The following is a 26,607-nucleotide window of genomic DNA, read 5'->3' as shown; positions in this document are numbered from 1 at the left end:
CTGCAAGACATTTGATTGTTTTCACTTTTTAACTATTAACAATGCTGCTGCAGTGAACATTCATGTACAGGTTTTTGTATGGACATATGTATTTATTAGGTATAGAACTGGGAGTAGAATTACTGGGTCATATCGTAACTCTTATGTTTAACCTTTTGAGAATCTGCCAAACTTCTTTCCAAAGCAGCTGTATAGTCCCATTGGCAGTGAATGGTTCCATTTTTTCCATATGCTTGCCAACACTTTATATTATGTATATATTTTTTTTTAATGTTTATTTTTGAGAGAGAGAGCGTGCACGTGAATGGGAGAGGGGCAGAGAGAGAGGGAGACAGCAGGCTCCAGGCTCTGAGCTGTCAGCACAGAGCCTGACGTGGGGCTCGAACCCATGAACCGTGAGATCATGACCTGAGGCGAAGTCAGAGGCTTAACTGACTGAGCCACCCAGGTGCCCCTATGTATTTCTTATTATAGCCATCATATTGGATATGAAGTTGTGTCTCATCATGGTTTTGATTTGCATTTCCCTAGTGAATAATGGTGTTGAGTATATTTTCATGTACTTATTGACCATTTATCTTCTTTGAAGAAATACTTATTTAAAAAATTTTTTAAATGTTTATTTATTTTTGAGAGAGAGAGAGACACTCACACATACACACACATGCACACACGCACACACAGAAAGTGCCGCGGAGGAGGGGCAGAGAGAGAGGGAGACACAGAATCCAAAACAGGCTCCAGGCTCTGAGCTGTTAAGCACAAAACCTGACACAGTGCTTGAACTCATGAACCCTGAGATCATGACCTGAGCCAAAGTCAGGCACTTAACTAACTGAGCCACCCAGGTGCCCTGAGAAATGTTTATTTAAATCCTGTGTTTAGGGGCGCCTGGGTGGCGCAGTCGGTTAAGCGTCCGACTTCAGCCAGGTCACGATCTCGCGGTCCGTGAGTTCGAGCCCCGCATCGGGCTCTGTGCCGACGGCTCGGAGCCTGGAGCCTGTTTCCGATTCTGTGTCTCCCTCTCTCTCTGCCCCTCCCCCGTTCATGCTCTGTCTCTCTCTGTCCCAAAAATAAATAAACGTTGAAAAAAAAAAAATTAAAAAAAAAAAAAATAAATCCTGTGTTTATTAGAATTTTTTTTTTTTTTTAGAGAGAGAGAGCACACACAAGTGAGGGAGAGGGGCAGAGGGAAAAAGAGAGAGATCTTTTTTGTTGTTACTTATTTTTGAGAGAGAGAGAGAGCCTGTGCGAGTGGGGGAGGGACAGAGAGAGAGAGGGAACAGAGGATCTGAAGTGGGCTCTACACTGACAGGAGAGAGCCTGATGTGTGGCTTGAACTCATGAACCATGAGATCATGACCTGAGCTGAAACCAAGAGATGGACACTTAACCAACTGACCCACCCAGGCACCCCGAAAAAAAATTTTTTTTATCACTCACAAAAATGTGCTTTTATTAACAATAATTCATAAATTATATTTATGTGTTTGTACAAACTCTACCAAATGGTGGTTCAATAAATTCATTGCCACAAAGGCAGCACAACACATGCCCCAGCTGAAAAGTGTACAGTTCTCATGATTACTATGACAAAATCCTTCCTGAATTGGATTTTCTTCAATTTGTCCACTGAGATGACCATAAAAGATCATCTATAAGACATACAGACATGAAAATTATAATATTGCGCTAATGTTAATATCAGGTTGGGAAGACTGTAAGGATCTTGGTTATATAGTGCTCCTCTGTTATATCTCTCATCATCCTGGAAAGCTGAGTTTTCCAGGGAACGAGGTGTTTGTACACTTTCCATTAGTTTAACTGATACAATTTCCCTGGATATTTATTTATTTATTTATTTATTTATTTATTTATTTATTTATAGTTTTTTTTCTTTGATGTCTTATATTTTTATTTATTTATTTTTAATGTATGAAATTTATTGTCAAATTGGTTTCCATACAATACCCAGTGCTCATCCCAAAAGATGCCCTCCTCAATACCCATCACCCACCCTCTCCTCCCTCCCACCCCCCATCAACCCTCAGTTTGTTCTCAGTTTTTAAGAGTCTCTTATGCTTTGGCTGTCTCCCACTCTAACCTCTTTTTTTTTTTTTCCCCTCCCCTCCTCCATGGGTTTGTGTTCAGTTTCTCAGGATCCACATAAGAGTGAAATCATATGGTATCTGTCTTTCTCTGTATGGCTTATTTCACTTAGCATCACACTCTCCAGTTCCATCCACGTTGCTACAAAGGGCCATATTTCATTCTTTCTCATTGCCACGTAGTACTCCATTGTGTATATAAACCACGATTTCTTTATCCATTCATCAGTTGATGGACATTTAGGGTCTTTCCACAATTTGGCTGTTGTTGAGAGTGCTGCTATAAACATTGGGGTACAAGTGCCCCTATGCATCAGTACTCCTGTATCCCTTGGGTAAATTCCTAGCAGTGCTACTGCTGGGTCATAGGGTAAGTCTATTTTTAATTTTTTGAGGAACCTCCACACTGTTTTCCAGAGTGGCAGCACCCGTTTGCATTCCCACCAACAGTGCAAGAGGGTTCCCGTTTCTCCACATCGTCTCCAGCATCTATAGTCTCCTGATTTGTTCATTTTGGCCACTCTGACTGGCGTGAGGTGATACCTGAGTGTGGTTTTGATTTGTATTTCCCTGATAAGGAGTGACGTTGAGCATCTTTTCATGTGCCTGCTGGCCATCCGGATGTCTTCTTTAGAGAAGTGTCTATTCATGTTTTCTGCCCATTTCTTCACTGGATTATTTGTTTTTTGGGTGTGGAGTTTGGTGAGCTCTTTATAGATTTTGGATACTGGCCCTTTGTCCGATATGTCATTTGCAAATATCTTTTCCCATTCCGTTGGTTGCCTTTTAGTTTTGTTGATTGTTTCCTTTGCTGTGCAGAACCTTTTTATCTTCATGAGGTCCCAGTAGTTCATTTTTGCTTTTAATTCCCTTGCCTTTGGGGACGTGTCAAGTAAGACATTGCTGCGGCTGAGGTCAGAGAGGTCTTTTCCTGCTTTCTCCTCTAGGGTTTTGATGGTTTCCTGTCTCACATTCAGGTCCTTTATCCATTTTGAGTTTATTTTTGTGAATGGTGTAAGAAAGTGGTCTAGTTTCATTCTTCTGCATGTTGCGGTCCTGTTCTCCCAGCACCATTTGTTAAAGAGACTGTCTTTTTTCCATTGGATATTCTTTCCTGCTTTGTCAAAGATTAGTTGGCCATACTTTTGTGGAGTCTCTATTCTATTCCATTGGTCTATGTGTCTGTTTTTGTGCCAATACCATGCTGTCTTGATGATGACAGCTTTGTAGTAGAGGCTAAAGTCTGGGATTGTGATGCCTCCTGCTTTGGTCTTCTTCTTCAAAATTACTTTGGCTATTCGAGGCCTTTTGTGGTTCCATATGAATTTTAGGATTGCTTGTTCTAGCTTCGAGAAGAATGCTGGTGCAATTTTGATTGGGATTGCATTGAATGTATAGATAGCTTTGGGTAGTATTGACATTTTAACAATATTTATGCTTCCAACCCATGAGCACGGAACGTTTTTCCATTTCTTTATATCTTCTTCAATTTCCTTCATGAGCTTTCTATAGTTTTCAGCATACAGCTCTTGTACATCTTTGGTTAGATTTATTCCTAGGTATTTTATGCTTCTTGGTGCAGTTGTGAATGGGATCGGTTTCTTTATTTGTCTTTCTGTTGCTTCATTATTAGTGTATAAGAATGCAACTGATTTCTGTACATTGATTTTGTATCCTGCAACTTTGCTGAATTCATGTATCAGTTCTAGCAGACTTTTGGTGGAGTCTATCAGATTTTCCATGTATAATATCATGTCATCTGCAAAAAGTGAAAGCTTGACTTCATCTTTGCCAATTCTGATGCTTTTGATTTCCTTTTGTTGTCTGATTGCTGATGCTAGCACTTCCAACACTATGTTAAACAACAGCAGTGAGAGTGGACATCCCTGTCGTGTTCCTGATCTCAGGGGAAAGCTCTCAGTTTTTCCCCATTGAGGGTGATATTCGCTGTGGGCTCTTCATAAATGGCTTTTATGTTTAAGTATGTTCCTTCTATCCCAACTTTCTTGAGGGTTTTTATTAAGAAAGGATGCTGAATTTTGTCAAATGCTTTTTCTGCATCGATTGACAGGATCATATGATTCTTCTCTTTTCTTTTATTAATGTGTTGTATCACATTGATTGATTTGCAAATGTTGAACCAGCCCTGCGTCCCAGGAATGAATCCCACTTGATTCATGGTGAATAATTCTTTTTATAAGCTGTTGAATTCAATTTGCTAGTATTTTATTGAGAATTTTTGCATCCATATTCATCAGGGATATTGGCCTGTAGTTCTCTTTTGTTACTGGGTCTCTGTCTGGTTTAGGAATCAAAGTAATACTGGCTTCATAGAATGAGTCTGGAAGTTTTCCTTCCCTTTCTATTTCTTGGAATAGCTTGAGAAGGATAGGTATTCTCTCTGCTTTAAATGTCTGGTAGAATTCCCCATGGAAGCCATCTGGTCCTGGACTCTTATTTGTTGGGAGATTTTTGATAACTGATTCAATTTCTTCACTGGTTATGGGTCTGTTCAAGCTTTCCATTTCCTCCTGTTTGAGTTTTGGAAATGTGTGGGTGCTTAGGAATTTATCCATTTCTTCCAGGTTGTCCAGTTTGTTGGCATAGAATTTTTTTTTTTTTAATTTTCTTTTTTTTTTTGAACGTTTATTTATTTTTGGGACAGAGAGAGACAGAGCATGAACGGGGAAGGGGCAGAGAGAGAGGGAGACACAGAACCGGAAACAGGCTCCAGGCTCTGAGCCATCAGCCCAGAGCCTGACACGGGGCTCGAACTCACAGACCGCGAGATCATGACCTGGCTGAAGCCAGACGCTTAACCGACTGCGCCACCCAGGCGCCCCGTGGCATAGAATTTTTTATAGTATTCCCTGATAATTGCTTTTATTTCTGAGGGATTGGTTGTAATAATTCCATTTTCATTCATGATTTTATCTATTTGGGTCATCTCCCTTTTCTTTTTGAGAAGCCTGGCTACAGGTTTATCAATTTTGTTTATTTTTTCAAAAAACCAATTCTTGGTTTCATTGATATGCTCTACAGGTTTTTTAGATTCTGTATTCTTTATTTCTGCTCCGATCTTTATTATTTCTCTTCTTCTGCTGGGTTTGGGGTGTCTTTGCTGCTCTGCTTCTATTTCCTTTAGGTGTGCTGTTAGATTTTGTATTTGGAATTTTTCTTGTTTCTTGAGATAGGCCTGGATTGCAATGTATTTTCCTCTCAGGACTGCCTTCACTGCATTCCAAAGCATTTGGATTGTTGTATTTTCATTTTCATTTGTTTCCATATCATATATTTTTTAATTTCTTCTCCAATTGCCTGGTTGACCAATTCATTCTTTAGTAGGGTGTTCTTTAACCTCCATGCTTTTGGAGGTTTTCCAAACTTTTTCCTGTGGTTGATTTCAAGTTTCATAGCACTGTGGTCCGAAAGTATGCATGGTATGATCTCACTTCTTGTATACTTATGAAGGGCTGTTTTGTGACCCAGTATGTGATCTATCTTGGAGAATGTTCCATGTGCACTCGAGAAGAAAGTATATTCTGTTACTTTGGGATGCAGAGTTCTAAGTATATCTGTCAGGTCCATCTGATCCAATGTATCATTCAGGGCCCTTGTTTCTTTATTGACCATGTGTCTGGATGATCTATCCATTGTTGTAAGTAGGGTATTAAAGTCCCCTGCAATTACCACATTCTTGTCAATAAGGTTGCTTATGTTTGTGAGTAATTGTTTTATATATTTGGGGGCTCCCGTATTTGGCGCATAGACATTTATAATTGTTAGTTCTTCTTGATGGATAGACCCTAATTATTATATAATGCCCTTCTTTATCTCTTGTTACAGCCTTTAATTTAAAGTCTAGTTTGTCTGATATAAGTATGGCTACTCCAGCTTTCTTTTGACTTCCAGTAGCATGATAAATAGTTCTCCATCCCCTCACTTTCAATCTGAAAGTGTCCTCAGGTCTAAAATGAGTCTTTTGTAGACAGCAAATAGATGGGTCTTGTTTTGTTATCCATTCTGATACCCTATGTCTTTTGGTTGGCGCATTTAGTCCATTTACATTCAGTGTTATTATAGAAAGATAGGGGTTTAGAGTCATTGTGATGTCTATAGGTTTCATGCTTGTAGCGATGTCTCTGGTACTTTGTCTCACAGGATCCCCCTTAGGATCTTGCAGGGCTGGTTTAGTGGTAATGAATTCCTTCAGTTTTTGTTTGTTTGGGAAGACCTTTATCTGTCCTTCTATTCTAAATGACAGATTTGGTGGATAGAGGATTCTCGGCTGCATATTTTTTCTGTTCATCACATTGAAGATCTCCTGCCATTCCTTTCTGGCCTGCCAAGTTTCAGTAGAGAGATCCGTCACTAGTCTTATCGGTCTCCCTTTATATGTTAGAGCATGTTTATCCCTAGCTGCTTTCAGACTTTTCTCTTTATCCTTGTATTTTGCCAGTTTCACTATGATATGTCGTGCAGAACATCAATTCAGGTTACGTCTGAAGGGAGTTCTCTGTGCCTCTTGGATTTCAATGCCTTTTCCTTCCCCAGGTCAGGGAAGTTCTCAGCTATTATTTCTTCAAGTACACCTTCAGCACCTTTCCCTCTCTCTTCCTCCTCTGGAATACCAATTATGTGTAGATTATTTCTCTCTCGTGCATCACTTAGTTCTCTAATTTTCCCCTCATATTCCTGGATTTTTTTATCATTTCCTCAGCTTCTTCTTTTTCCATAATTTTATCTTCTAGTTCACCCATTCTCTCCTCTGCCTCTTCAGTCTGAGCTGTGGTCATCTCCATTTTATTTTGCAGCTCATTAATAGCATTTTTTAGCTCCTCCTGGCTGTTCCTTAGTCCCTTGATCTCTGTAGCAATAGATTCTCTGCTGTCCTTTATACTGTTTTTAAGCCCAGCGATTAATTTTATGACCGTTATTCTAAATTCACTTTCTGTTATATTGTTTAAATCGTTTTTGATCAGTTCGTTAGCTGTTGATATTTCCTGGAGGTTTTTTTTAAGAGGAATGCTTCCGTTTTGTCATTTTGGATAGTCCCTGGAGTGGTGGGGAACTGCAGGGCACTTCCCCTGTGCTGTCTTAATTAACTTGCGTTGGTGGGCGGGGCCGCAGTCAGACCTGATGTCTGCCTCCAGCCTACCGCTGGGGCCACAGTCAGACTGGTGTGTACCTTCTCTTCCCCTCTCCTAGTGGCATGGCCCTCTGGGCTACTTGCACACTGCCAGGCTTGTGGTGCTGGGGATTTGGCGTATTAGCTGGGGTGGATTGGCAAGGTGCACGGGGGTGGGAGGGGCAGGCTCAGCTTGCTTATCCCTCAGTGATCCGATTCGGGAGGGGTCCTGCAGCTCGGGGAGGGAGTCAGACCCGCTGGAGGGATGGATCCGCAGAAGCACAGCGTTAGGTGTTTGTGCGGTGCAAGCAAGTTCCCTCACAGGAACTGGTTCCCTTTGGGATTTTGGCTAGGGGATGGGCGAGGGAGATGGCGCTGGTGAGCGCCTTTGTTCCCCGCCAAGCTGCGCTCTGTTGTCCGGGGCTCAACAACTCTCCCTCCTGTTGTCCTCTAGCCCTCCCGCTCTCCGAGCAGATCTGTTATAACCTTCCAGATATTAAGTCCCGCTTGCTGTCCGAACACACTCTGTCCGGCACCTCTGCTTTTGCAAGCCAGACTCGGGGGCTCTGCTTTGCCGGCAGGCTGCCCTCCGCCCTGGCTCCCTCCCGCCAGTCCGTGTAGCGCGCACCGCCTCTCCGCCCTTCCTACCCTCTTTCATGGGCCTCTCCTCTACGCTTGGCTCCGGAGAATCCGTTCTGCTAGTCTTCTGGCGGTTTTCTGGGTTATTTAGGCAGGTGTGGGTGGAATTTAAGTATGCCGCAGGACACGGTGAGCCCAACATCCACCTGCCATCATCTTCCCAGAAGCCGAAAAGAATTTTTTAATTGAATTGTAATTGACATACAATATTATACTAGTTTCAGGTGTACAACATAGTGATTTGACAGTTAAATACATTACTAAATGCTTACCTTAAGTACAGTTAACCATCTTTCACTATACAAAGTTATTACAATATTATTGATTATATTCCCTATGTCGTACTTTTCATTCTTGTGACTTATTTTCTTTTATAACTGGCACTTTGTACCTCCTAATCCCTTTTGCCTATTTTGTCCATCCCCCTGCCCTCTCTCTGACAACCACCAGTTTGTTCTCTGTATTTATGAGTCTATTTCTGTTTTTTGTTTTTTTAGATTCTACATATAAGTGAAATAACATGGTATTTGTCTTTTTCTGTCTGGCATACTTCACTTAGCATAATACCCCCTAGGTGTATCCATGTTGTTGCACAGGGAAGATTTCATACTTTTTTTATGGCTGAGTAATATTTCATTGTGTATATATACCACATCTTCTTTATCCATTCATGTATCAGTGGATACTTAGGTTGCTTCCATATCTTGGCTATTTTAAGTAATGCTGCAATAAACATAGGAGTACATATATCTTTTTGAATTAGTGTTTTTGTTTTCTTCAGGTAGGTGCTTTGAAGTAAAATTACTGGATCATATAGTATTTCTGTTGTTAATTTTTTGAGGAACCTCCATACAGTTTTCTGTAGTGGCTGCACCAGTTTGCATTCCTGCCAACAGTGCCTGAGAGTTCCCTTTTCTCCACATTTTTGCCAATACTTGTTATCTTTTTGATACAAGCCGTTCTGACCAGTGTAAGGTAATATCTCATTGTGGTTTTGATTTGCATTTCCCTGATGATAAGTGATGTTGAACATTTTTCATGTGTCTGTTGGCCCACCTGTATGTCTTCTTTGGAAAAATGTTTATTAAAGTCCTCAGCCCATTTCTTAATGGAATTGTTTGGTGTTTTGTTGTTGTTGTTGTTGTTGTTGTTGTTGTTGTTTTGGTGTTGAGTTCTATGAGTTCTTTATATATTTGGGTAATAACCCCTTGTTGGATATGTCATTTGTAAATATTTTCTCCCATTCAGTAGAGTGCCTTTTCATTTTGTTGATGGTTTCCTTCACTGTGCAAAAGCTTTTTAGTTTGATACGTCCCAATTATTTATTTTTGCTTTTGTTTCCCTTGCCTGAGGAGAGATCCAGAAAGATATTGCTAAGGCCAATGTCTAAGAGTTTGCTGCCTGTTTTCTTTGAGTTTAAGGTTTCAGGTTTTACTTTTAGGTCTTAATCCGTTTTGAATTTATTTTTGTGTATGGTGTAAGAAAGAGGTCTAGTTTCATTTTTTTGCAGGTAGCTGTCCAGTTTTTCAGATATTATTTATTGAAGAGATAGTCTTCTTTGTTATATATTCTTGTCTCCTTTGTTATAGATCCGTTGGCAGTATAAGCGTGAGTTTCTTTCTGGACTTTCTATTCTCTTTCATTGGTGTGTGTCTTTTTTTGTGCCAGTACCATACTGTTTTGATTCCTATAGCCTTGTAGTATATTGGCCATTTGCTTGTCTTCTTTGAAGAGACATTTATTTAAATATTGTGTTCATTTTTAAATGGGTTTTCTTTTTATTACTGAGTTGTAAGAGTTCCTTATATATTCTAGTTGCAAGTTCCTTGTGACATACATCATTTGTAAATATTTTCGCCTGTACTGTGGGTTGTCTTTCCACTTTCTTGACGGTGTCCTTTGAAGCAAAGAGTTTTAAATTTTGGTGAAGTCCTCTATTTATTTTTTCTTTTGTTGCTTTTGTTTTTGGTGTCATGTTTAAGAAACTATTGCCTGATCTAAACTAATGAAGATTTACCTCTATGATATCTTCTAGAAGTGTTATAGTTTTAGCTCTTATATTTAAATCTTTGATCCATTTTGAGTTAAGTTTTATATATGATGTGTAGTGGGGGGTCCAATTTAATTCTTTTGCATGGGGACATTCAGTTGTCCCAGCACCATTTGTTGAAAAGACTGTTCTTTTCCCCACTGAATTATTTTGGCACCCTCGTTGAAAATCGGTTGACCTTAAATGTGAGGTTTTATTTGCAACAACATAGATGGAACTAGACGTTATTATGCTAAGCGACGTTAGAGAAAGACAAATATCATATAACTTCACTCATATGGGGAATTTAAGATACAAAACAGATAAACATAAGGGAAGGGAAGCAAAAATAATATAAAAACAGGGAGGGGGACAATCCATAAGAGACTCTTAAATACAGAGAACAAACTGAGGGTTGCTGGAGGGGCTTGGGGTGGGAGGATTGGATAAATGGGCAAGGGGCATTAAGGGGAACACTTGTCGGGTTGAGTACTAGATGTTATATGTAAGTGATAAATCACTAAATTCTACTCCTGAATCATTATTACACTATATGTTAGCTAACTTGAATGTAAATTTTAAAAAAATTAATTAATTTTAAAGTGAGGTTTTATTTCTGGACTCTTTGTTCTATTCCATTCATCTATATGACTACTTCATACTTTTTCTAACTTATGATTAGAATGCCTTATGTGCCCTCTCTACATGACAAACTCCTACTGCATGATTCCTCTACCAGAAGCCTTCCTTTTCCCTGCAGGTCTTGTGTATACCTCTGCATACTTAAAGCATAGGGCTCATCACTCTTCTGTGGGGTGTGTGTGTGTGTGTGTGTATCTATATATCTATGTCTATACATCTATATCTATCTATCTATCTATTCTTTAGTATTTAGGAAGCTTCTGGTGAGTAGAGACTGGACCTTTTATATTTGATTCCCAGAGCTTTAGCACAGTCCCTGGCATGTGGTGTGCTATTAATATATTTATAGGAGGAATAATAGGAGCAGTATTGAATTTTGTTTTGGATGTGTTCATTTCTAAGTGCCATTAGGACATCCAGAGGGTTATAGTCAATAGGCATTTTTATTTATTAATTGAAACTTGCTTACACTTTTCTTTTTTAAATTACTCATTTGTCAAATATTGGATGCCTGTCTTCTACCAGGCATTGTACTGGACTCTGAGGTACAGTGGTAAACAAAACATCACCCTGCACTCATGAAGCTTTCATTCTAGTAGGAGAAACAGACAATATAAAATTGTTTAAGATAGTTGGCAATAATACCAGCAAGGAAATCCCGAGACTGAAGGTGAGGTCAAGATTGGTGATACAGACTGTGGAATAATCTTCAGAAAGGTGATACTTGAAACTCTGTAGTTATAGATGGAATTGCCAAGAGATTGAGCATATAAAATCACCGAGAGATTGTGCTGTCTTGAAAATATCCAGATTTAGGGGGGAAATAGTCTGAAATGTAGGAAAACCAAAGGAGTAGAATCCTGGAAACTAAGGGAAAAGAGAAGAGAAAAATATGTAGAATGGTAAAGGAGGAGTAAGACTAAGAAAGAACCATAGGTTCAGGTTGTTAGTCATTTGTAATCTTAAGAATTAAGTTTTGGGGGGCGCCTGGGTGGCGCAGTCGGTTGAGCGTCCGACTTCAGCCAGGTCACGATCTTGCGGTCCGTGAGTTCGAGCCCCGCGTCAGGCTCTGGGCTGATGGCTCAGAGCCTGGAGCCTGTTTCCGATTCTGTGTCTCCCTCTCTCTCTGCCCCTCCCCCGTTCATGCTCTGTCTCTCTCTGTCCCAAAAATAAATAAACGTTGAAAAAAAAATTAACAAAACAAAAAAAAAGAATTAAGTTTTGGGGCACCTGGATGGCTCAGTTGGTTGAGCATCTGACTCTTGATTTTGGCTCAGGTTATGAGAGGGAGACACAGATCTCATGGTTTGTGGGATTGAGCCCCATGTCGTGCAGGCTCTGTACTGACGGCATGGAACTTGTTTGTGATTTTCTCTCTTCCCTTCCCCTGCTCATGCTCTTCTCTGTCTAAATAAATAAATAAACATTAAAAAAAAAAAGAATTAAGTTTCAAGGGATTTGTTAGAGTCCATTTTCTAAAAAAATTGAATCCTGGGACTTTTTTGAAACAGTGAAACTGTGCTGTAAGTTTTTTCTTACTCTGTAAGGACATGCTATATCCATAAATGGAGAATTTAAATGTATACATTTAGATGTTATTTATCTCTGTGGGGCTTCATTTTTTTTCTGAGACCCCTGAAAACTTACTCTGTGCAGAATCGCTCTTAGACTTGTTATCCACTGAACTTCTTTCATTTTGAAAACCTTGGTATTTTCTTTTAGCTTCTTCATTCTTCAGTTGGGTTAAAAATCATTTGACTATTATGTGAATAATTGCTGTGTGTGCATATAGACATTTGCATTTGGTCAGCTAACATATAACTTTTTTTGGTTTTTTTTGTTTGTTTGTTTTTTTGAATAGTGACAGAAATGTTGGTAAATGTTCTGAGTATTTGCTCTGATGATGAACTGATGACTGAAGGTGAAGACCAATTTGATGGTATGATTATTCATTTTACTATTTTTTATTATGAAATGGTATTTTTGAACTGCCCAGCTTCACTACATAGTCTTGCAAAATGTAGTCATTGCTCTCAAATGGCTGTTTCATTTGATAAGTATCAAGACAATTTTTCAGATATTAAGATGTTAAAATCATTTTAGTAATATTACTTTTTTATGTTGGTATGGGGAAAAAGATGAATTTTGGGAAAGGGGAAATTTGGAAGAACAGAAGGAAAGGAAAATTGAAAGGTACCTAAGAATGTGGTTCTTCATGAATATGGGCACCACTTACAGAGATGATATAAAAATGCTTTTTGTTTCATTGGTACAGTATTCTTAGTGCATCAGAAACATACCTGAACCCCCAATGTTATTGTCATTTTTTTCCCCCGAAACTAAAGTAGACTATTCCCAACTGATGAGTGGTTGTGTTCTAAGAGACCACTTGTTAGTTTAGTTTGATTTTCAGAAATGGTTTCTGAAGGTTCGACATGGCTGTTTGTTCTTAAGCAAGCCCACCAGGATGTGTACTGATGTGCATTTATAGTGTAAATTAATACTATAGAAACAAAATTCCTTTTATTTTTATGTCTTCAAAAAATTTTTTTCAAATGTTTGATTTATTCTTGAGAGAGAGAGAGAGACAGAGACAGAGACAGAGCATGAGCTGGGGAGGGGTAGAGAGAGAGGGAGACACAGAATCTGAAGCAGAATCCAGGCTCTGAGCTGTCAGCACAGAGCCCCATGCGGGGCTCAAACTCACAAGCCGTGAGATCATGACCTAAGCCAAAGTCGGACGCTCAACTGACTGAGCCACCCAGGCACCCCTTGAAATTTTTACTTGAAACTTAAGTATAAATATTTTTTAAAATTTAAAGTCACTGAGAAACAAAAATGTAAACAACTTAAAGCTGAAACTCTTTATTTCCTTCCATATGCCCCTGACATCTTTGTTGTAGCATTCTTTTCATAATTGCAATCAGTATATAATTGTTTCCATGTATTAAACATGGTCTATGTATTGTTAAAACTTAATAGCTACATATTTCTAGGTTATTAATATACCATAATTTTCAGTTAATCTCATATTGTTTGGCATTTGGGTTGCTTTCAGTTATCCTTATTATGAATAGCATGCAATAAATATGCTTATACAGTATATATTTTTTTTTCTTGGAGTGAATTTCTTGAAGAGAATTACAGAATTAAATGTGTGTTTTAGCTTCATTATTTTAGCTATGAACTGCCAGATTACTTTGCAGAAGAATTGGAGCAATATGAAGTGCTTTTTGCCATGGTTTTCTCCACAGGCCCACCTCATTGGTTTTTGTCATTTTTATTTATTTTGCTTGGTAGCTACCTAGTAGTGAATTATAGTTGGTTTAATTTATTTATATTTCTTTGATTTTCTAATGATTGTTAATTAAAATAACTGCCTACTTTTTCAACTGTATAAACTGTATATTTTAATTGATCACTTATTAAAGTACAACCTGAGTAAAAACTATTTAGAAATTTCTCTGCTTACGAACAGGTTTAATTCTTACACACTGTTGTAAGCCCATTTGTTAAAAGTACAAAGTAACTGTATACGAGTGTCTGCTATTGCCATCTGTTGGTGGCAAACAGAGATGTGCTTTTACTCTGGTTTGTAGTTTCATTAATTGAAATAAATTATTTATATCCATTTTTTGTTTGGATAATAAACTTTAATGAGTAATATTTTTTCTTATTTTAATTCTCCTTTTGATGTTTGTGTAGAAGTTTTTAGCTCTAACATACTTTCTTGTATGTGTCTTTTCCATAAAATTTTAGTAGTTTTTTCTTCCTTTTTTTTTTTAATGTTTATTTATTTTTGAGAGAGAGCACGTGATTGAGAGAGGGACAGAAAAGGGGAACTGAGGATCTGAAGTAGGCTTTGCGCTGACAGCAGAGAGCCTAATGTGGGCCTCGTACTCATGAATTGTCAGATCATGCCCTGAGCTAAAGTCTGATGGTTAACAGACTGAACCACCCAGGCACCCCCTAAATAGTTTCAATTAAATATTTTTTTCTCCATGTTCTGTCACCTTAACCCTTTTCTCTTGTTAGACTAGGTCTGGGTTTAGATTCTAGTTTCTCATAATGACTATATGACCTCAGGCAAATTACTTAGCCTTTCTAAGTCTCAGTTATTTTATCTTCAAAATGAAAGTAATAGTACCTACTTCATAATCTTACAGGTATTGATATAATGACTGCAATAATTTTTGGTTCGTAGCTCACTAGTTTTTTCAGGTAAAGTTTTCTATTATTTGTTAAATTCTGTGAAATATCTAGTAGTAGTTTTTTTTTTTTTAACGTTTTTATTTATTTTGGGGACAGAGAGAGACAGAGCATGAACGGGGGAGGGGCAGAGAGAGAGGGAGACACAGAATCGGAAACAGGCTCCAGGCTCTGAGCCATCAGCCCAGAGCCTGACGCGGGGCTCGAACTCACGGACCGCGAGATCGTGACCTGGCTGAAGTCGGAGGCTTAACCGACTGCGCCACCCAGGCGCCCCTAGTAGTAGTTTTAATTAGTATATCATTAAATCTGTATCTTCATCTAGGAAGTTTTTTTTTTTTAATAATTTAGTTTTCTAAACTAAGATCAAGATATCTCACTTTATATAATAGTTCATTTAACTATTTCATTTAATGTATTTACGTACAGTTATTCCATTTAAAATTATATAATTTTTCTTTGAAAAAATCTGTTATCATCAAGTTAAATTAATATTTTAGCATTTTATATTCTCATACTATTACAACTGGTATCTCTTAATGTGTTTTCTGTGTATAAGGTGTACATTATGTATTTGTGGGTTATCTTATGTTTGAGAACCTGGATCAGTAATATTATTTCCTGTGGTAATTTTTATTTTGTTTTCCTTACCTTTTAAAAATCTGTTATTTACATAAGGCACTTATGTTCTACATTTTGCCTTTATTTTTATTTTTAACAAATTTGTATCAATATTATTAATAGTGGTTTTTAAAAATATTTTAAATAGGAGTAGTGATAGGTAATGCTTTAGTCCTCTTCCTATAAAAAAAAGGAAAAAAAATTTCTTTGTTAAGTCTACTACAGTACTTGGCTTAGATATTTATGATTTATATGAAGATAGACACTGAATCATTTTTGGGATTCAACCAGGAATACATACAAAATTTTATTATATTCCTTCTAATGAGATTTTATGTATCTAATCAACATTTTCCTATCAAAGATAAATTATGCTTATTTATCCGCTTGTTATATTATTCTTGCACTTCAGGGATGAGTTAAGTTGGATCATTAAAGAGGTGGTGTAGTTTAGTGAAAAGGATCCATGGTTTAGGTATCTTGGTGCTACCATTATGCTAGCTGTGTAATCTTGGAGAAGTCACCTCACTTCCCAGGATCTTCTCATCCATGGATTGAAGGAATAGAAAGGAAATAATTTTAAATTGCTAAGCTGTCATTTATGACAGTGTTTCTGTGGGAAATACGTTGAGTTCCAGCTTTGAATATAGAAATAGATCTCCCTTCACTGCCAACATAGCAGGTGTAATTACTCATTTCTTCACCCTTCCATACTAAGTATTGGGAGTAGAGACTCCAAGAAAAATTTAAGAGTATGAATCTAGGAGTTTGTATGGAGGACTAAGAATGGTTTGGGGGAGACCCTTGAGGAATGGAGGAAAGGGGAGGACATTAGGATAGGTACTAGGGTGGGATAGGGAAAAGAGCTACTGGAACTAGGTTTATTTCCTTTTCTTAGTCATATTCCTGTATTTCTTCCCCTTAATTCTGTACATTGCTCTCCTTTCCTTTCACCATAATAGCATGTCTTTTGTCCTCTCCTTTCCCTTTTCCTACTCAGCAGTGGAACCATCCTATGAGCTGGGCATGGGGAGAAATCTGATTTAGAAAGAAAACTTGGTGGGGTGGGTAGGGGTGGATTGCTTAGGAAGGTTTAGCTTTTCTGTGGGGAAAGGGAGAGAGCAGGAATGGAGATTTCCCAGTGGCAGGAAAGAAAGAATAGTTTTTGCATATGTAAGCCTGAGATTGGGTAAAGGAATAAGCCTCTTAAGTGATGATCTTTGGTATTCTGTATTGTTTAATGTATATGTGGATTTATTTTTAAAGGCAAAAATTTGCATAAACATTGCATGTATAAATGCACATTCTTTTTAGAGGTATTATTTAATCATTAAAGAGAATTTCTGAACACTGATGTCTGTGATTTTTAGAATGCATACTATTTCTTTCATATATTTATCTTTTGTCTTGAGTTTGGTAAAGGAAATACGTAACCCACATGTGTTGTAGTTTTACTAAACTAAAACTTTGCATTTCCTGTAATGGAATCATATATCTCTGCATTAGAATGGAAGATATGGAAAGCTCAAATGAAACATCTCTACTGCCTTCTCTTAGAGATATTACTTGCTTGAAACAGTCTGTTGCTATTTCTGCAAAAAGATGTCCCACAAGCTCCCAGATTGGATTGGGAACAGAAAGCACATACTATTGATGTTGAGTATGTGCAAAAGTTCTACAATTCAGATTCAAGAAATTGTGTGCTCTTGTTATTATGGAGTGTGGGAGGCTTAGCCTTTTCATTATTGGGAGTGGGTAAGATTTTCCACTGAGGTAGTTTATGAAGTTACCCACATTTCTCTGTGTATACTATAGATTTTACAGATATTGGTGTCCTTGAAGAACCACATGAGTTTGTATATCATTTGTGTCATTACCTTTCACTTAACATATTCCCATGGGTGACACATTTCCTTAGGGGTATCAATATAAATGGGCGATTGTTGTTTGCACAGTCTCTTATCAGTCTTATGTGTTTTCACGTGTTTTTTTTCTGTCCCTAATTTGTCTACTTTCATCAAATATTATAGTCATTCTGTCCATAATTTCTTCTGAACACATATCTTTTAAGAAATCTTTCCTTTAGAGTTCTAGCCAGTGGCATCCCTCTTTTATTCACTAGATCCTACAATACTACATTTTTCAAATTTTGAATATGAGGGCCTTCATTTTTCTCCCTTTCTTTCTACATTCATTCTTCAGTACCACTGCCAAGTTAAATCTCTATCTTTTTATTTGTCTCAACCACCTTTTCTCCATCATTCACTTCCTTTTTTCTGGACTCTCCATCTGAAGAACGGCTCATATATGGCAATAAAAAAGGTACAGACCAGACAGAGTAACATTGTTTTGAAATATGACTTCATAAGTTATCCTCATATCCATGTAAGTTAGCACATTCATTGAATACTATTGATGCAGTCCTCTTGGGCCTTTTGCAAATTTAGTTTAAGTTTTATATGAGTTAGAATTTGATGTTTTTAGAAGTCATATTCCAAGATATCTGTCTTTCTGTGCATGGAAATATTTTTCCCTCTTTTTCATTCCTCTTGTTTTAAAATTTCATTCTTTTGCTTATTTGTAATGTTTTGTACTTTTCCCTGCATGATTAGGGGTGTTTGATTGTCTGTCTTATTCCCCAGAGTAATTTTACTGTGGACATTTACTTTAATATTATGCATGATGTGTTTGTAGACTGATTTTAAATCCTGACTTGTATAGTGTTTTTATATCCCAGTGACTTTTTAAAATTTGAAATCAGTATAGTTTACATATCATTCAGTTTTATATGTATATAAATTAAGGCTGAAAATATGAATGTGCCTCATTGCAGCCATCCTCTCCCATCCTCATACTCCTCTCCCCCAGTCTAGCTGTTTTTAAAATTCTGTCCATTTTAAAACAAAATGTTTGTGTTAATTCATTCAAAGAGATCAGACTTCCCTTATGTCCTTGGAGAAGACATTTAATAAATTTAGTTTCTTTGTCTGGAAAATGAGATTAAACTTTGCAATATATCCCTAATGTCTCTTGAAATTCTAATGTCCTATGATTCTGAGATTTTTAGTAGTATTTTGGCATCTTAAAAACACTGTGTAATACCATGGTACCTACACAGTTTTGTATTTGTAAAAACTGTAGCTTCATTGCTCATAATATTACCCTTTAGAGCATCATAAACATGGTCATGGAGCCTGTTTTCTCTAAAATATGTCTTTTGTTTTCGTCTTTGAAATTAGATTTCTTTTCTGTTTCCTTGTGGTAGGGTCCAGTCATCATCTTAGTTTTTAATTATATGGTATTTGTGGGCTGCTTGAATTTTAAATGAGATGCTCTAGCCCAGAAGGCTTATGGTTGTTCAGACCTCTGTGTACCTATGGCCCCTTTTAGTCTAGTCTCTTTAGCCTTTCCTTAACTTTCTCCTCAACCATGGTGCTTCCATATGTGTGTTTTCATCATGTTGAAGCACAGCTCTAAGGAACCACACTCTTGGGTCCAGAGTGATTCTAGTTGCTATATATGAGATAACAGGACTGAGATTGTTGTTCTTTCTGGAGGCCAAGGGAAGGAAGATACAATTTTGAGTTTTTCTTCAGCCAAAGATCAAGTTATTTTGGTATAGTCTCTTCTGTACCAGTGATAGGCAGTACAGCCAACCCTTTATAGAGGTAACAGTGATCCTTTAGCCATGTTTTTTAGGGAATCTTTTCTTGTTCACTCTCCTTGTGTCATACTCACCTAGGGATATAAGAGATTGTATATATTTGCATGACTTTGAGGACGTCTAGTCCATGAGGTTAAGATGTGCATTATTGTTGAAATATTAGTATGGACCTTAGTTCAGCACCATCTGCACAGTAGTTATTGTATACCATTGTTTTTAAACCACTTAGAGCAAGGAACTTACTTTATCATAGTAAGATGGGATATTTCCTGCCTGCATGTCAGAGGCTTTTATAATAGTTAAATAGAAGACTATACAGTTATTACCAACTCTTGTCTGTTAGTCTGCATGCCATAGGCTCTCATGAGAATTAAACAAAGACGATAGGATTGTTAGCATTATTTTTGTTCTCTGGTTTGTGATACAGGTTGGGTTCTAGTTTCTTTCCCATTGCTGTTTTACTGATTAGCAGTAGCGTGAGAGTCATAATGTTTGTGGATTACTTTTCATTTGTATCTGTATCAAACCCCAGTCTTAGACCAGTGCTCAGCTAAACAGTGAAGGAGTAAGAAGCTTTTTGGCATGAGTTCATTAAGTCTCCTTCATGTGAGCTGGTGGGCAGAGGGTTTGGTGTTGGTTAAGATGAGCCTGGTATAGGGTAGTGATAGAATGGTGCAAGTGTGGATGCCCTAAACTTGAGTCCTTTTTTCTATTTATTCCATTGAAAGTAGGTTCAGCTGCAGCCCGGAAAGAAATCATAAGAAACAAAATTCGAGCAATTGGCAAGATGGCAAGGGTCTTCTCTGTTCTCAGGTAATGATACATTTTCCTGATTATTTGTTTTACAGAAATTCCTTTTATTGTACTTTGCTGTAAGCAGTGTCCTGTTTGACACCTAAAAGCAACATAGTAGCATTCTTCCTATAAAGAAGTTAGTTTTACATTTACATAGTGAAGAAGGGAACACAAGTCCTTTTGAAACTAGGGGTTTTGACCCTTGTGATTATTTTTGCTCACTTTTGGTATGTGTTGCCCTTCTGTGATGAAAGTACTGGTTCTACACCTTAAAAATTAGAGCAGGAAAAAAAAAATTAGAGCAGGATAAGAAGGAGGGGGTACTTTTTATTTAAAAAAAATTTTTTTTTAATGTTTATTTATCTTGAGAGAGAGAGAGAGAGACAGCGCAAGTGGAGGAGGGGCAGAGAGAGAGACAGGCACAGAATCTGAAGCAGGCTCCAGGCTCTGATAAGTCAGCACAGAGCTTGACGCGGGGCTCGAACCCACGAGCAGCGAGATCATGACCTGAACTGAAGTTGGACGCTTAATCAACTGAGCCACCCAGGTGCCCCAGGAGGGGGTACTTTTTAGAGTATTCCTGATGAACTTGCTCATCCATACAGGAAGTCCCCTTTGCTGGAGCCACAAGCTGTTTTCCTAGGGTTAATTCAGGTTTAAGGGTACACATAATGGGTCAGTCCTTAAAAATTTGTTTGCAAAACTGGTTATATCTGACATTTGAACTTTACAGCATATGAAATACCATATTTTCTCAATTGCTTGATTCTCATTGATGATTAATCTCATTATATATTTAATAAGGCTTTTCAGGAAAAACAGTCAGTTGTAATGTGTCAGTTGTAAGTCATACATTTAAAATATAGAAAAATGTCTTATCTTGGAATTGAGGAAAATATCGTAACAACAATGAATGTCATAAATTACATACATGGCCTACCTCTGGGCCCCATCTCATCTTTTGAACTAAGTACTTGTTGGAAGTCTCTGATGTTTGTTATATCTCTTTGCAATAGGGAGGAGAGTGAAAGCGTGCTGACACTCAAGGGCCTGACTCCCACAGGGATGTTGCCTAGTGGAGTGTTGGCTGGAGGACGACAGACCCTGCAAAGTGGTAATGATGTTATGCAACTTGCTGTGCCTCAGATGGACTGGGGCACACCTCACTCTTTTGCTAACAATACACATAATGCATGCAGGGAATTCCTTCTGCTTTTTAGTTCCTGTCTCAGCAGCTGACACAGGCAGAATACTATATGATAGGTAGTGTCTGGTTAATAACCTGACCAAGGCAGAACATTGATAGAATGGGTATTCCTTTCAATTGAAAATAATGGTCAGTCTCTCAGCTTTTAATGAAATGATATGGGAGCAGCTCATATCATAATGGTTAAAATCTTTATTTTTGTTTGTCTAATGCACTCTTTTCTTTTAAGAGCCCCAGTTTCTGAATGTGAATCAAGGATATCCATATTACTAAAATGGAAATGTAATTCCAAGTTTCTTATTTTTTATTTTTTTATGTAATTGTATTAGACTATGCTTATATTTTCAGATACTTAATTTTAGAATTAACAGTCTGCTTGGGCCCCAGAACATTACTTATGCACTTCACTTGCCAAAAGATTTGTGCAAGGTTTTGTACCCTGGTGAATAATGCCAAAGTTTGTTTTCTGTGGTGTTTGTCAAATGTTCTATGTATAATTGACTGTCTGTAACATGCTGTTTTCTTCCTCTGCAGATGTAGCTGCTTTCCTAAATCTGTCTGTCTTTCTTTAGGTTAGCTGTATGTCTGTAAAAGTATGTTAAATTAAATTACTCTATCAGACGCTTGTCTGTCTTTTGATGTAGAAGCAACTCTGTAGCACCTTGTTTTGAGGTTTGCTGCATTTGTTGCTGTACTTTGTGCATTCTGAACATGAATGTAACATTAGATATTAAGTCATTGTTATAAGGGGTTGAATTTAAATCCTGTAAGTCAAAATTGAAAGGGTGTTATTAAGTGTGCCTTTATTTTGCATGAAAATAAAAAGAATTATACGTAAAGCATTCCTGTAATCTGGCTCATTGAATATTTTATATTTAAAAAAAACTTACTTTTTTTGGCGTAAATATTTGTGTAAATACTGGGTTAACTTTTTGAAAGCCCGTTACATATTAAATAGAAGAGAGTGATGTGAATGTTTTAGCGTATACACAATAACTCAAAGTCTAGATTTCTTTCCCTTGTGGTTGGAAGGCAAAAAATGTGATATGGAAAGTCTTAATTTATGTTTTATTGTAGCCACTTTTGACAGCCCTCCAAGGGACATTGCTCTATTCAAACAGGCAGCAACAGATCTGATGTTTTCCTTAGTCACAGATAACTTTCTTTCTGGTGTCGTAATTAGTGAGTTTTTTTAAACAAACAAACAAAATAAATAAAATAATTCAAATTTTTGAATAAATTTAAATTAGATTGACTTTTCACAGTTTCATTTCACTCAGTCTCATAATAAGTGCCAAATAAATAATTTTTCCTGTAGACAAATAATTCCTACTTGTAGCCTATTACATGTTCTATTTTGTATGTTATTGTGTTGTCTGCTACCACCACTGGTATATGTGAGAAGTACAGCTAGGTTTTAAAATTATAGTTTCAAATTTACATTCTGAATGAGGTTTCCTTTTTTATTAAAAGAAAAACTGCTTTGATTTTCTTTATATTCCTTACTCCACTCTTACTATATTGTAGACATTAGCAACATGAGCTAAAAAGAATTTCACTAAAACTAAGATCTTAAACATTCAATAAAACTAGGAAAAGTGTTAATAGAAGAGGATAAACTTTAATGGCTTGAAAAATGGTTTACCTTTTCTCCTTTTTGTTCATAAAAGGAAAACTGAAAGGCTTCATACTTTAATAAATCTACACTACAGTCATCTCTCCATTATCCTTGGATATATTATTACTTTTGCATTGTATCTATAGCAAACCTTTCTTTCCAATTTCACAATTAGTACTTGCTTTGTTGGCAGCTCAGCATTTCTATGCATTTTTAATTTGCATGCAGCCTGAAGCTCAGTCTTCCAACTTTGAACTCACCCCAATTGCAGGGAAGGTTTGAAAGACAGCTTTACCGAAGGGACTGTATTCCCAGTGGAGAGTGAGTTACAACACAATGCTGAGTTTAAGGGGTCTAATTTGGGAAACTAGATAGCTCCCCACCTGTACCATGATGGCTCTTGATAGTGTGGGGTGATTTCCCTACTATAATAATATTAACCCATTTTTAAGTACATAATAAAACTCATACAGAAGCTGCATCTGTGTGATTTAAAATTTTTTCCTGATATTTTAGTAGGCATGTTCCCTGATATGAATAACTGAAAGTTAAGTATTGCAAAAAAAAAGTTTAAAATTCTAATACCTCAGTCCTGTTGTCAGGGAATAAGTCCTATTGCCTTCTCAGTAACTTTATGAATTTGAGTGTTTTTACAAACTACACAACTCTTTTGGAGTAGGAATTGGTATATTTTATGTCTGTTTTCTTCAGGGAAATTTGATTGGGAGCTAGCCCTATAATGCTGTCTTCACCACGACCTATATGGGAAAATATGTGACCATCTCTATTTTAGTAATGCCAAAGTCCTCTTAATTATTTATCCTGTGTAGTATTGAGGAACACAGTTTGTGACAGCACTATACTCAAACCTACTAAGGTCATGTCAAAAGGCCTTATAAAACTGAAAACAAATAGAGGAAAAATTGTGCCTTTCAGATAGAATTTTGCAATTATCAGATCTCTTTCTTTCCAGCTTAATTATTAAGCTTCAAGTGGCTTTTTTTCAGTTCTAAACATTCAAGCAGTTTTGAGTGTGATATATGTTTTTTATCTTGAAAAGGATTAGGAGCATTTAGGAGTTTCTGGAAAGAGCAGAAAATATAATTTGACCTAGAACATGCTTTTATATATAAAATTAAAGCCTATAGAATGATTTCAGAAGTATGTTGTTACATTTCATAATTTGAAAAATTTATTAATCGACTTTTGGACTACTGATACGCTCAATTAGATACTAATTCTTACAGTGGTATCAGGTTTTATTTTTAATTTGTTACCATATATAACACATATTCTGATAGGCATTTTATTTTTTTCTCATTCAATGCCTAAATTATAAAGGAAATAGTCCATATTTTGAAGAATAGAAGTTGCAGGGCTGATCAAATAGAGGTGGGTCATTTATCCCAGTTTTCTGTCTGGGAAAATTCCAAGAGTATACTCCAAATGTACAGAGCTAGATTTTTTAAGTGGTTATTTGTATAGTTGGTATACAATAAGTTTGTCTGCTTGGATTTGTAATGTAGTTTAACAGTTAAGGAAAATTAAAAATTTTTTTAATTCATTGTGCAACCTACTTCTTTTGGGTCCCCCCCAGTTCACTTTACTATCTTGTTAAGATCAACAAACTTTCCTAATTTAGTCTACTTTAATTCGTTAGATTCATCAGTTTTCTTTCACATTAATAACTGCTTTGGACAAAGTTTAGTATTTCTAAATCAAATTGGCCTTGTTGTAGAAGAAGCAAAATAGAAAGGATGGGGTATTAGGGGTATTATTGTTATAAATATTCTGAGTGTGTGCACTTTGAGTGAAGTGGAGAATTTGCAATGTTGTCAGTCAGTATTGTCCTCTGCAGTCTTTGATTCTGGTCCTAAATGTGAATGTTCTATACACTTTGAACCCAGAGATGAGCCAAAAGAATGTTTGACTACAAAATGTGTGACCAAATAATATTGAAATTCTGTAAATGGGCTAGAGACCAGCTATACTAAGAATGCATTTCTCATTTATATGACCTATGTGTATGTCCATATCATACAGGACTTACTGCCTGAAAGACCTCAGTTCTATCTTGAGTCATCTCTAGTTGGTAGATGGGCTTGAAAAGATGTTTGTTGGCCTTTCCATCTTCATTTGCAAATGCATGCTGTTAGTACCAGAGGCAAATTTGAGTTCATGACAAACTGAACATAAGCTTTTTTTTTTTTTTTTTTTTTTTTTTTTTTGTAAAGGCTGTAGACGTTAGTATCTGTGGATGTTTGGGACACTAATCAATATTAGAATAGAAAGGAAGTTCCTAGTAGATAAGAGGGGTCCTTTTAGGTTACCCACAAACAACAGAGCTACAGAACTATTCTACCAAGAGCAATTCACCAAGTTTACTTCCCTTAAGTTTCATTGTATCCATACTGACTTTTGCAATGCCTTATGAATTAGAAGCAACAGGAAAAGCATTACTGACCCCTTCTAGTTTATATCTCATGGAATAACAGATAATGAGTATTATTTCAGTTAGATGAAAAAAAGGAATCTTCTCTTTGCTCTTCTGCTACAATTCTACCATCATAATTTCACCTTAGAGAATTTCCTTGTGATTGTGATGGATGTGATATAATAAACATGTTGAAAAATTCTAAGGCTATCAAAATACTGAATTCATGATAGGTAATTAATACTGGAGTGCATCTGCATGGGTGCTGAGGTGTCTGTGTTTGCATTAGGTCTATGTGTTCTGTGCTCTGAGCGATGTTGTCATAGTGCTGTGTGTAAACTGTGCTGTGTCAGGAATTGGGGGATTGGATGGGCTCTCTAATGTGGATACTATTTATGTTAAATTGTAAATGATGATGTAGTATGGGATACTGTGATATTTTAAGTGATCATTGCCTTTTCTGCTGTACAATATGACCCTTCTCATCTCTCTCATTCATTTTGCATGCCTCTGCTCACTTCTGTACAGCCACAGTTGAGGCTATTGAGGCTGAAAAAGGTACGATCAGAGTCCTTGCGCTGGGCAGAGATCTGTGGTGTGTGGGTGGGCATCAGAGAATGTCCTGTGGGTGTGTTTTACTCCTAGTTTGCACAGCCCAAGGTGAATCAGACTCACTGACTCATTGAGTTTGATAGTCACATTCCTCTTTTTTTTTTCTTTTGTTTTTGTTTTTGTTTTTGTTTTTTAAATCACAAGGACCAATTTCCACAGTGACAATCTGGTTTTTCCCTTTTCTAGTATATTGTGCAACCAGCATTGACTTGTTCCTGAATTCTTTAGAGTGCAGCATGTTATGCTATAATATTGTAGCATTTGAGGTTGCAAAGAAAGCTCTGTTCCACATTTTGCATGATTCTGTGCTATTCAGATCATTTTTTTTCCGAAGTGAAACCCGCTCTAGGTATAGGTTTGAGTTAGTTTTTACTGATTTTCAGTAATTTACCTGAGACTGCAGGAGCTGTCACTATGATTTTTATTTTATTTTATTTTATTTTATTTTATTTTATTTTATTTATTTATTTATTTATTTATTTATTTATTTATTTATTTATTTATTTTTTGCTGTTTGGCCTAGTGTTTGCTGATAATATTATACTCATGTACATCATGTGTTGGCTTGATGTTACACATTATTTAATGCTTTACTGCCCAACCATTTATTTGGTTCACTTGCACAGACTCAGAATCCCAAAGATTGCACATGTTAAAACAACCAGATTATAACCAGTGGTATGGAAATCTTTTGTATGCACATTTTAATAGTGGAAAATGCATCATTCCAGATGAAGTAAATGAGAAATTACAACAATTGGAGGAGGATTGCTATTTATTTTGATTTGGGTTTCCAAAGAACATGCAGTGAATGGCTATTGAATTAAGGAAAACATTCCCTAAAATCTGAAACTATGAATACTTTTTGCTATCAGCCAAACACAGACCTAACTCCTGGAGG

The 26,607-nt window shown here is 36.9% G+C and overlaps 1 protein-coding gene across 7 annotated transcripts in view; it reads left to right on the top strand.

Annotated features, from left to right (window-relative positions):
* Positions 1 to 26,607, top strand: part of PPP3CB (protein phosphatase 3 catalytic subunit beta) — a 60,127-nt gene that overhangs the window by 31,347 nt on the left and 2,173 nt on the right. The window contains exons 10-14 of one of the 7 annotated variants that reach the window (XM_040485406.1): positions 12,408 to 12,485; positions 17,672 to 17,698; positions 19,772 to 19,853; positions 20,852 to 20,949; positions 25,623 to 25,652. In XM_040485406.1, the coding sequence (XP_040341340.1) occupies positions 12,408 to 12,485; positions 17,672 to 17,698; positions 19,772 to 19,853; positions 20,852 to 20,949; positions 25,623 to 25,652 (315 nt within the window). Of the gene's footprint in view, positions 1 to 12,407; positions 12,486 to 17,671; positions 17,699 to 19,768; positions 19,854 to 20,851; positions 20,950 to 25,622; positions 25,653 to 26,607 lie in introns of all 7 variants that reach the window. The other 6 variants (XM_040485405.1, XM_040485409.1, XM_040485407.1 and 3 more) reach the window with 6 other exon arrangements.

The sequence above is a fragment of the Herpailurus yagouaroundi genome, unplaced genomic scaffold (genome assembly GCF_014898765.1).
Source record: "Herpailurus yagouaroundi ecotype Mexico unplaced genomic scaffold, PumYag 163, whole genome shotgun sequence".
Lineage (NCBI taxonomy): Eukaryota > Metazoa > Chordata > Mammalia > Carnivora > Felidae > Herpailurus > Herpailurus yagouaroundi.
The sequence above is the reverse complement of the archived record's forward strand: the minus strand, read 5'-3'. Positions and strand labels throughout refer to the sequence as shown.